This window comes from Drosophila albomicans, chromosome 3, assembly GCF_009650485.2.
Source record: "Drosophila albomicans strain 15112-1751.03 chromosome 3, ASM965048v2, whole genome shotgun sequence".
In the NCBI taxonomy this organism is placed as follows: domain Eukaryota; kingdom Metazoa; phylum Arthropoda; class Insecta; order Diptera; family Drosophilidae; genus Drosophila; species Drosophila albomicans.
In genome coordinates this window covers 10,383,941-10,396,195 of record NC_047629.2, presented here as the reverse complement: position 1 = coordinate 10,396,195, position 12,255 = coordinate 10,383,941, and the positions used below count along the sequence as shown (strand labels likewise).

The window sequence follows — 12,255 nt, the reverse complement described above, 5'->3', positions numbered from 1 at the left end:
CTTCAACCTTCGCTCCAAATTAACATGCTCTTATACAATGTGTTCGGCTTTTACTTACTTTTATTTTTTTTTTTTTGTTTTTGGCGAAAACCAAAGAAATAAAAAGGTGTAAAAAGCGAAAGTTATTTACAGGAATCAGAGCCAAGAGAGAGAGAGAGAGAGGGGAAGTCGATTGTTGGGGTTGGGCAGGTTGGATATGGATGTGGACGCCTGGCTGAGCGTGCATAATCTTTAAATCATTAAATAACAACAACAACAGCAGCAACAGCAACGAGAAGAAATTACAACAGTCCCAAAATGAAAATGAAAAATGAAAACAGCACAACCCAACAACGACAACAAATAATAAAAATAAAAACGGCGAGCAATAAAAAGGAAACGTGATGCTGAACTCACGTTGCACGGCAGAAGAGACACAGAAGATACTACATATAAATCGTTGTAATCATTTTATTTTTTTTTTGCCTTTGCCTCTCTTCGTTGTTGTTTTTTCCTTTCATAGGATTTAATTTTGTGTATAGTATTTTTTTGAAGCATGCGAAACAAAAGAGCAAAGAAAACAGCGTGCCCAGTAATAAAATCACTTAAGATACTTTTGTACAGCTGTAGATACATCTACATCTACCGCAACATCTATAGATACATCTACAGATACAGATACAGATACAGATACAAATGCTAAGACTCGCTTTGAGTTGAGGTCTGAGGCGCTGTCTGTCTTAGCTTCAGCCTCAACTTCAGTCAGCTGAGTGCAAGTTTTCGGCTACTTTCACTTTCGCATTTGTATCTGTATCTTAAGTGGGGAAGCTTGTGCCTGGGCCAAGTTATCATAAATTTGGCCTGCACACACTCTCAAGCATATATCGTATATATCGTAAATCAAAAATGTAATTCAGTTAAGATCATTAGATGCGTGTATTTCATACTAATTATGGCACTTTAGCTAATTACGTGCTGCGTTGACGTTGTTGAGGCATTGAGGCGTCTGACACTGAAAAAAACACACAGTCAACAACAACAACTACAACAACAACTACAACAACAGCGACAACTGCAGCAGCAATAAAAAAGCAAAAAAAAAACAACCGCGTGCTAAGCTAACCGGTTTTTTGAGGCGAGTGTCAAATTGCGAGTCCAAAGACCCAAAAAAAGACAACAACAACAAGAAATTTGCATACAGCAAGAAAAAGAGTGCAAAAGTATCTGCAAGATACGCGCCTGAAATCGATGGATGATTCAACTTTTTTAGCAACAACGAACGTTCAAAATGCAAAAAGCTAAGCAGCAGAGCAACTGAAAACCAGATTTCACTCGAGCCAACAACAGCAACAACAACAACGGAAAACAAACCGAGTTTCAAGTTGCAGAACGCGCTGCTGTTGTTGTTGTTGCCTCAAAATGAACTCTGAGCGGCACCTCGATCTCTCGAAGCGACTCTAAGATTGTGTATGTGTGTGTGTGTGTCAGTGTGCGTGTTGCTGCTTTTGTATTTGTACAAGTTTGGTAGCTTGCAACATTTGGTGGCTGCCGCTGATGCTGCATCTCCTGTCGCCTGACACACTTTTTGGTCTAGTTCGCTAGCCAGATCGCATTTACAGTTCTGAGTTGCTGCTGCAATGGGCTTGGGATGAGGCATGCCTCCAAATTGAGTGATAGTTTGTGGCATATTATGTGGCATAAAATCACAATCACAGCCAATGCTGCTACCGCTAAACACAACTGACAACTGACCAAACAACTTTCCAGTTTTATTTTGTCTTGCCTCTCTGTCCTGTTGCCTGCCTCCTTGCCTCCGAGGCAACGTCTGGAGTGCACCGCCCCCGCACCCTCGCTTTTTCACTGATTTGGCGGTGTTGGCTTTATTTATTTTTTTATAAGAGCGCAAACACAACACACACCACACACACCACATCAACCACAACAACAACAGCCGAAGTGGAAGCAGTAGAAGGAACAAAAAACGAGAAGAAGGCAACTAAATAACTTGTCGGCTTTGGCACTAGAGAAACAGAACCGCATCCATGAGATACTCGTAGCAAAGCCCAAAAAAAAAACACAGAGATACGAAACCAAACGAAACGGGACGAGACGAGAACTTGACAAAAGTCAATAAAGCCAATAAAGTAAAATTGTTGCTGTCGTTGTCCAAGTGCAGGCGACAGCAGCAACAGCAGCAAAAACGAAGTCATTTCAGTTAGCACAGTGGATGAAAATAGTTTAGAATAGAATTGATAGCTAGGATTTGATTTGATGAACTCTTTCTTATTCTGCAGCTGCAAGATTTAATCGGTCAATGTCATTGAGGTGCTGTTGGCTTTAGTTCACCTCATTTTTTTTTGTTTCTTTTGTTTTCACTTACTATAACTTTTAAACTTTAGATTCCTCAATCAGTCACTTGACTTTTTTTTTAAACTCCAGCGACTATTTGCCACCTGCTTTGTGTGAGTTTTGATACTGCTTAAGGTTGATGTCATTGTGTCTGATTGAGAAAATGAAACGTGAATTTGTACTGCAAATTTGTATCAAGCTGCTTTCATTCTAAAATTTGACACGTTTCGTTTTTATTTTTATTCTAACTTGTCCAGTGGATTCTATTTTTAGATGAAAGCATTTAAGAGTTAATGAAACTGGATCTATAATCAAGAGAATGCAATTTGTATTTAAAAGTAATCTGGGAGTGTGAAAGTACTTCTTATAGATCAAAGCTCCACTTTGTTATGCGGCATTTTCTACATACATGTGATTAGTTAAAAGTATTTAAGATTTTATGAAGATGGCTTTAAAGAATACTATGCTAAAATTTCTTAGACAAAACTAATCATTCGATAAACATTTTAATAAAAGTACAAATTAGTGCGGCATCATTGCAGAAACATACCAGACTTGAATACCAGTAAAAATACTAAAATAAGCTTAGGATTTTGTATATCGATATACTACATTTAAATTATACCATACATAGAATATTGTCTAGCATAGTGTAGTAATTGTATACCGAAAAAAAAACTTAAATATACTCAACATTATATTCTGTATGTATATTAATATACGCTACATTTAAATTATACCATATAACAGAAAATTTAGAAGATTGTCTAGGATAGTTAAACGCATATACCACACAATATAATTTATAGGCGATTGTCTAATATAGTGTATCGCAAAAAGAAACCGTATTTTTATACCAAAAAAATACTAAACTATACTAAACTCTTTATTTTGTATATCGATAAACTACGTATACAAACATTTTAGTTATACCACACAATATAAAATTTAGGATATTGTCTAGCATAGTATTATCGCCGAATTATACTAAATTTGTATACCATAAAAATACTAAATTAAACTGAAAGCTATATTTTGTGTACCGATTACTGCGAATACATATATTTAAATTATATCATGAGATTGCCTTATAAAGCGAAACAAAATTCAAATTTTTCACGAAGAACCAAATGTTTAATCCATTTATAAGGTATTAATTTGCCAATGATAAAGAAAACCTCTCAGTTTATGTCATTACAACCTTTTCCTGCTCCGTAAAATATTTTTATACGCTTTCTGCAATACTTGATGCATATTTATGAATGCATTTATATAGAGTTTTATAGCACATGAATAGTCATTCATGCAGAGATGCTTCCCCGTTTTATATAAGCTCGAACCCACTGTGCTTGGCCTGCACTAAGCTGAAACCAAATTGTGGTTGTCTGCTGCGGTGGCTGCAGCCTTTTGTTGTAGTTGTAGTTGTATCTGTTGTTGCTGTTGCTGCTGAAGTTTGTTTGTATAGAAAATGCATTCGGGCCAAGCTGCAATGAGCCGGCAAAATGCAGCAGCAAATAGAAACGGCGACCCAAAACAAGTTGCCAGTAAATCCAAGAGATAGCGAGAGAGAGAAAGAGACACACACACTCTTGAGAAGGGGAAGGAAATTGTGGGGAATTGGATTGCCCGGGGGCAGGCAATGGGCAAAGGGCAACTCGATTCGTTTCGTTTGCGAGTTGCGAGTTGCGCTTGACAAACTGTTGGCAGTGGCAATCTCAGGTTTATTAAATTGTCACCCCAGTTGGAATTCGATTTACATTGGGATTTCTGTTTTGGCCATTAGCTGTCATGGTTGTCTTGTCTGTCTTTTTGTCTTGACTATTTGGTTGAATGGCACACAAACCTAAAACCTTAATTCAAGCCAAACCCTCAACGTTGGAGAAATATGTCATTATCAGTGCTTTGCGTTTGCGGCTAAGAAACTTGTTTGTTTTTGGCTTAATTGTGACCGTGCAATTAACGTTTGTCGACTGTGCCAAAAATGCTTTAATAAGTTTCTTAACTGCTTTGGCACTGGCCTTGAGCGCTGAGAAAATTATCGCCCAGACGACGCTTCAGAGTTTGTTTGTTGAAGTCTTGGCAGCCTCTTTCTCTTTTGGAGTCGGCATTTAGCTCTTGGCTTCGGCCATTACAGTTCAATGCCATTTGGGCCCAAAGCAGAACAAAGCCAAACGCCAAAAGCCCAAGTCTAACCGGCTCATTGTTAAATTCAGGCATCAGACATTTCCACACAAAAGCCGCTCGCAAACAAATGAGAATTATTATTGTTATTATTATTATGTTTTTTTTTTATTTTTGTTTTTTTTTTACATTTTTTTTATGCTCTTTTACAAATACAATAGAACCCTGCCCAGCACTCAGCTCAACTCATTCCCAAAGAGCAGATGAGCATCATTTGAAAATAAGCATATAAATAAATAAATATGCGAATGCAAATAAACAATATGCTTATATGCAGGCTCTGCTTGCCACTCCTCTTCTCTGTCTCTTTCTCTCTCTCTGTCTCTCCTTCGCTGTGATTTAACAGTCCTCTTACTACTCTCTCATTTATTTTTATTTTCATTTCGGATTTTATTTCGATTTTTTCTGTTTGCTGTGGCTGCTGCTGTGGCTGCGGTTTTAAACAAAAGTCCATAATTTATGTTATGGCTAAGCATTGGAGACTGTTTGTTGTTCGATGTTTGTTGTACGTACATTGAACAGTTTTGTTGCCATTCTTCTTGCCACTCTTTTCTCGTTTGCTATTGCTGTTTACCCTCACTTTTTTTTTTTACTGGTTGCTGGTTGCTGGCTTTGTGCTGTGGCTTTGCATTTGTGCATTCGACTGAACTCAAAAACGGGGCGTGTGGCATTGGCAGTAGCATTGGGGGCATGGCCAACAGAGGGGAGGGGGCAATGCGAATATTGGATAAAATATTTACAATAATTGACTTGAAACTGCATTCAATATTTGCCACAAGCTTTTTGCAGTAATTAATTTAAACAAGCCTGTTGAAGGCTTCTAACTTAAGTAATTATTTATAGTTTCTTTTTCGGCAAACTTGAATGCACTCAAAAGCATATGAAATATATGAAACGTTCATTAGATTTTGCAGAGATTAGAAACAGCTTATAAAATACTACAAATTTATAGAAATTGTAATCAATTTTTATATCAAAATCAAATTGGAAGCACTTTAAAGTGAATAAAAAAAAAGTGAGAAAGCTTTATATACAAAGCTAACCATTTTGAAAAAGAGCAAAATAGTGCAGTTATTCTTAAAATATACCAAATTGATATACCAAAATACCAAAATATACCGAATGCAATTTTTGATATAGCGGTATTTTACTACATTGTAAATATACCATAGATAGAAAATATATATTCAACTAAGAAAACTAAGACCCATATATCAAAATATTTTTTTATTTTTCGGTATATTATGTTAAATTGACAATATTTCGAAAATATATTTTAGTATTTTTGGTATATTTAATTAGTAATATACCACAAAGACATACTGATTTAATATACCAAAAATACTAAAATATACCTAATGCTATTTTTGGTTTATCAATATAGTACTCAATATACCATATACCAGTCAAAGCATTTAAAACCTGATTGCAGAAGGCGTTTTTAGTCAGACAAAAGTGCTTATTTAAATAAATTTTTTAGGAATCATAAGCTTCAATCAAACATAACAGGACCTGTTGAAAAAATTATGTCTCTATCTCTTATAGTCGCTGAGATCTACATGTTCATACAGACGGACGGACAGACAGACGGACATGGGTCTATCTGCCTGTTACATACATTTCCTATAATACCGTTCCACCCTATTGGCAGTATAGAAATACTATAAAATTGAGAGCACTTTAAGTGAAAAAAAATCAACTGATTTCGTTGAACTTGCAAATCGTCAAAGTCAGGTGAAAACCGGATGATTTCGCTTGATTATAATTTTGTCACGAAGTGTGTGTAAAGTAAAAGTAAGGCATTAATATTCTTGATCGGGTTGTCAGGCGATGTTGATCTCTAAAATGCAAATATAAGTTAGATTGAGATTGATATGACGATACTCGACCAACTAGTCGATAAAATTGTAGTTGTTGTTTGATTTATGGTTATGAAATGCGGCGTCAGATTTTGCAATATAAATTGCTGTTTATTGTATTTTTGTGGCAAACTACTTGACCCGCATTCGCCGGGTTGAATGTGGCACAATTGTGACCACTAATTCATTTGATTCATTTGAATGTGGGTGTTGAACTGAATACACACGCATTTCACTTTAATATGAAACTGAAATTGAGTTGTCGAGTTATTGTTGTTGTTGTTGATACTGGCAAAAAGCCAAATGAAAGAAGAGGAAACTCAAATCTGAAATCTGTTCAACAGTTGAATGCTATTGTTGTGTGTTGTTGTGTTGTGTTGAATACAACAAATTGCTGGAGCCACACAAAATAATTAATAGTCATTTGCTTTGATTTTTGTTGTTAAATACATTCGTTTGAATATGCGTAGATTGCATTTTTAATGCACATTAATCAGTTTTTTTTTGGAGTCTCTTTTATAATGATTACGGGATTTTAAATGAATTTCGGCTCCGATAGTCTCCGGTCCCAAAGTCTCTATTTTTGTGTGTTGTCATGAGGTAATATGAGAAAATATTGGCGAACCAGTTTTGTTCCTCTCGAAGCTGCCACAAAAATGATGGGGTGAAAGTTTTTTGTGTTTGCATTGATTTGTATCTAAATAATCTTTTGGTTTATGGTTAGTAGGTGGGCATTATTTGAATTTGATTTGATTAGTTTTGAGAGAAATGAGCTGAAAACTCGACACAAAACAAAGTTCGATTGCTTCAAATTGTTTAGAATGATGGTGGCGAAAATTATATTCAAATTTAAATTTAGAAAGCCTACCAAGGGAGATGTGTAGGTGAAAGTTGATAGTTGATAGTTGAAATTGCAATTGTCTTGTTGCCAAAATGAAACATTTTCATTAGAGTTGATTTCGGTTTTAGTGCTCTGTGTGTGTGTGTGTCTGGTTTGACTTCAATTAGCGCGAGACCAACAACAAATATGTTGCATTTTGTTTGTTAAATATTTAAATGCAATACCAAATTGCCAATATAAAATGCGCAATTGTAATGAGCAAAAGCCCGAAACGAAGCGAGCCCAAAAAGCGCATTTTAATGGCAACATTTTAGCTTAAACACTGTAACATTTACCCAAAAAGAAGAGAAAAAAGAAAAGAGAGAACCCCAATTGGCGGCAATGCCATTTACATCAGTCTGGAGCTGATGGGAACTGTGGAGCTTTGGAGACGCAGTTGAATCCTCTCCAGCTCCAGCTTCAGCTCTGCTCTCGGCTTTTTGGCACTGCACTGTGTCAACTGTCAACCGCAAAATGCGCGAAAAAAACAACAACGACAACGGCGACAAAACGGAACACAAAACGAGTCAAAAAATCAACTGGCAACTGGCAACATCGAGGGGGAGTTGACTATAGTATGTGGTTGCCACAGAAACAGAGGAAGGGGAGAGAGGGGGACAGTCTGCATGTGACCTCATCGCGCACTGATTTCAATTTAAAGTGCAATGAGTTTTTGTTGCTCTGCTTGTTGCAAGAGCTTATTTGTACGCTGTCTGGTGTCTGCAAATCTGTTTGGCACACAGATACAACTGCAGATACTTTTGGGATACATCGTTTAATCTGCCCCTTCTCCGCCTCCGCCTCCACCTCGAATCTACTTGCCACTTTTTTGTGTGTGGAAAAGACTGAGAACTCGTGTTATTGTGGAACTTTGATAAGCTGGCAATTCGCCCAGAAACAAATGGTAAAGCGCGGTGCGCGTTTATTTTACAAATTAATTAAAACATTAACAACAAATTCGAAAGTGTATGTGAGGTATCCTTGTCGTATCCTTGGCACGCCACGTGCTCCTCGCATTTTGCTTAATCCTGGGGGCAAATAAAATGCAAAATTTATTGCTACTCCTTCTGCTTCTGCTTGCTGTTTGCCATTGCCTTCATTTTGTTGTTCCTCATTCCTTTCAGCTTGTTCTTTGTTTGTGTTTTCATAAAATTTTACGTGTAGATTGCTCATAATTACCACTACACACATGGCACAGCTGTGCACACACACACACACACACACACACACACACTGGGAACACACTCTGGCAGAGATTGCGAGAATCAGAAACAGCAACTGAAACTGAAAGAGCAACATAAACAGAGACAGTTACAGTTACAGCTACAGTTACCCGCTTACATTTGTCTTTTCAGCGCGCCACGCGGCGTATGCGCAATATTCGATACCCTAGCTCCAAAATGAGAGTCAACTGCGGGGTATGCCAGACGAAACAATGCTGTTCTTAATCGCTAACTAGAGAGCATGTCTTGCAGTCGAGATCGTTCACGGTTTGCTGCATATTCAGTGACTCGCTTTTTATTGTCATAAAGGATTTTTGGAATGCGTTGTTTCAGCTGACGCTATTGTTATTCGTGGGCGGGACTTTTTGGGGAACGGTTTATCCTGTCACGCTGCTGTCATAAACAGCAGCCGGGTGTCAAATAATTGCTGCCAAATTTGTTAGTCTTCACCCACAGCCCACAGGCCTCTAACTCTCTGGTTGGTCTCTCTTCACTATAAATGTCGAGAAAGGGTTCGCGTTCGCACAATGGATTATAATTAGAGAGTGCACGAAGAGTGCAGAGCTAAAATCCAAAAATCCAAGTGGCACTTTCATAAGCCCGGCTAACTAATGGAAGCTGTGTGTTGCCTGGCAAACGACAACGAAAAGCAAAAGTTGGGAGCTCATTGTAGACCAAAAAAAAAAAAAACAAAATGAGAAACGAGGCAACCGTCGCCCGGCAACCGCATAAAACAAAAGGCGGTAATTTGAAGCAGCTGGGAAGCAGCCCAGCAACAACAGCAACAACAACGGCAACAACAGCAACAGCAGCTAAGTTGACGTTGACGTTGACGGCAAAACTAAAGTCAAAACAAATAATTTGCTATAATAACTAAGAGCATAGCAAAATCAGCTAAAAAACAAAAGAAGCAACAGCAAAAGTAATAGACAAGTGGAAGTGAAACAAAGAAAAGCCAAAACCAAACACAGCAGCAACAGCAACAACAACAACAACATCATTTACCACTCTCAGCTTCAGCCACATAGAAACTTTCTCCTTCTTTTTTTTTCTCTTAGAGATCTCGCCAAGTTAAACGTCGTCATCTTCAGCGTCATCGACGCTCCACTTTGTTGTTTGTTGTTGTCTCGCTGGATGTGTATGCGTGTGTGTGTGTGTGCTTTACAAGTTAAGCAGCTCGCTAGTCTCTATAGTTGTGCAGCTCAGCCCCAATCTAAATCCCAGTCTCAACCCCAAGCCGCAAGACTATTAAACGCACACTTGCGTGGAGTTTTTCGCACCCGCCATTCAACGTCTTCCGCTCTCAAGGCGAACCGCAGTGCTGTAAACAGTTTTTAGTTTTTAAGCTTTTTTAGTTTTTTTTTTTGCATTTTACAAATCTCGCACAGCTGCGTCTGACTCCTCCCCTAAAGAGCCAGAAAATTCATTGCCAGCAGCTGGCTTTAGCCTTGGCTTTTAGCTCTAGCCTCATCATCGTCATCATCCTGCTGCTGCCATGAGTAAGAGAATCACCCGCATTGGCTCGCCTCATAATTTTTCGTTACGCTTATCGACAAACTGCAATCAGCATATAATTTACAGATCCCCCTTCCCCCCACCCCCGTCAATCTCTGAGCATAAGATTGTGCCATGTGCTTGGACACCCTCATGTTGTGGCGGGACCTGCATCTCATGGCCCTGACCATCTATAACACTCTTCGGTCTCGTACTCATTCCTCATTTAATGCTAAAAACCATAGCAACGATAAGGCACAGCGAATGGTCATATATACAAGTATAACGCTAGGCCAACCCCAGAGACGAGTGAAGAGATGAAAGATGGAGAGGAGAGTGAAGTCGAGAATGCGGCGAGTCACTTTCAGTGTGTCATTCTGATAGAAAAAAGTACTGAAATAAAAGGGACACAGGAAATTATGCGTAATGAAGTAAGCAATGGACGTATGCCTATCTCGCTCACACTCTCGCTGTCTCTGTGTATGCCATATCTCTCCCGTTCTGACTCACTCACTACTTATCAGCGTGTGTTGCTTGTTGCTGTCGAGGCTCGACTGGACCTCGTGTCTTCTTCTGCTGGCTTGGGTAGTTTTTATTCGCTTCGTTTCCGCGTCAATTTCCTTTAATGTTGGCTGTGGCGTGATGTCCCTTAACAACACACACACACACACACACACACATGGAACTCACTCACACAGTCTCATGTGCTATCTCTATATAACTCTCAATCAGTTTTGCGTTTTATGCGCACTTTTATGACTTGTGTTTTGTTGTTCTTTGTTGTGTGTGGTGGTTGGAACTGTATTTTATCTGCGTAATTGAGTTCGTTTGCACATTAGCAACATCAACAACAACAACTGTAACAACAACAACAGCAACAAACATAAACAACAACAACAAAAGGAATATAACAGCAAATGGCAAAATTTGAATTGTGGGCATAGTTTAGTAATGGGGCGTTGGTAATTGCCCAGCCATGTGTTATAAATGCACAGGGTGAATCCGGTCGAAAGATGACAACAGCTTTCGATAAGTAAAGTGCGCAGAAGAACGCCTTTAAAAGTTACAAAATACAGTTAAAGTTGCCTATCGCAATAACTGCTATTACTTCCGGTTGAGAAGATCACATTATACCATCTGATTTTAGTTGACTTTTTAATGTTCTAAGACTTTAATGAATTCAGTTATTAAAATTTATGTTGAAATCATTTCTGTGACTAATTTTTTGTCTTTAATTTAAATTGTTCATATTAGCAATATATTTAAATGACAGATTCCTAAAGATTTAACAGAAATGTAATTTCTACATTTAGATACAGGGATATCAAATTTTCAGATTTGTTAGAATCAAGAGCTTAATTTTGTTAAGGGAAAAAATGTTCACAATTTAAATATAATTAGATTTTATTTTACTAATTTACTAAGAATTTAAAAAATTTATTTTGAAATATGATGGCTTTTTTTACATTCTTAAATAATTTAAAATCTTTTGTTGATGAATCATATAAATTTAATTACAATTTTTAATTGATTGATCTCAAAGTTCCAACAAACAAGTCAGAAAGCTACAGTATAGCTTACGGTTTATTTTGGTATTTTGTTGTATATTATGGTATTTGTTATATTGAAAAAATCCATTTTCAGCCAATGCAAAACAATGCTAAGGCGTTACAATATACCAAATATCATAATATAAAAAAAAATACTAAAACAAAAACTAAAAGCTACATTTGCATAGATAAAATATATGACATATATTTTTTGTTGGCACAAGGTTATAATAACCTTTTATCCTATGGGTAGAGTGTGTACAAATAAGAAAAGTTAAATCCAATTTTCAGAAATATGCTAGACCCAAGCGAACTGCGCTGCGTCTTGTTCTCTACACACAATTTAACAAGCAACTTTCAAAATAATTCCCATTTGGTAATGATATATGAACTCGTAAAACACGCAGAACTTATTCAAGAAATCATTTAATAAGAGAACAATGTGTAATTACCATAAATTACCGAAATAATTCGGTTAAATCGTTGAATTTCAGTGAATTGTACGACATAATTTCCCACATTATTCATTAAGCAGCAAATTATTATGATTATAGAAATTTAATTAAAATCATTTCAACTTTATTTTTTTCTCTTTCTCGTTTCAGGTATGTTTCGAAGTGTGCGTGTGTGTGTGTGTGTCTATAATTAGGCATTAACATTAATGCACTGACATTAAATGATCTCGGGCCATATGCCAATCTCAGGTATTTATGAGTGTGCCATTTGCTGTTGAGTGTGAT

The 12,255-nt window shown here is 37.2% G+C and overlaps 1 protein-coding gene across 8 annotated transcripts in view; it reads left to right on the top strand.

Annotated features, from left to right (window-relative positions):
- The window catches only part of LOC117568191 (uncharacterized protein DDB_G0283357), a 57,216-nt gene that overhangs the window by 17,362 nt on the left and 27,599 nt on the right, over positions 1-12,255 (top strand). Inside the window, exon 4 of one of the 8 annotated variants that reach the window (XM_052004656.1) lies at positions 12,121-12,185. The exons of 2 other annotated variants lie outside the window; for them this stretch is intronic. In XM_052004656.1, coding sequence (XP_051860616.1) covers positions 12,121-12,160 — 40 coding nt within the window. In that variant the 3' untranslated portion in view covers positions 12,161-12,185. Of the gene's footprint in view, positions 1-96; positions 885-943; positions 963-8,603; positions 8,668-10,052; positions 10,168-12,120; positions 12,186-12,255 lie in introns of those variants that run through there. 5 more of the 8 variants (XM_052004653.1, XM_052004655.1, XM_052004659.1 and 2 more) reach the window with 5 other exon arrangements.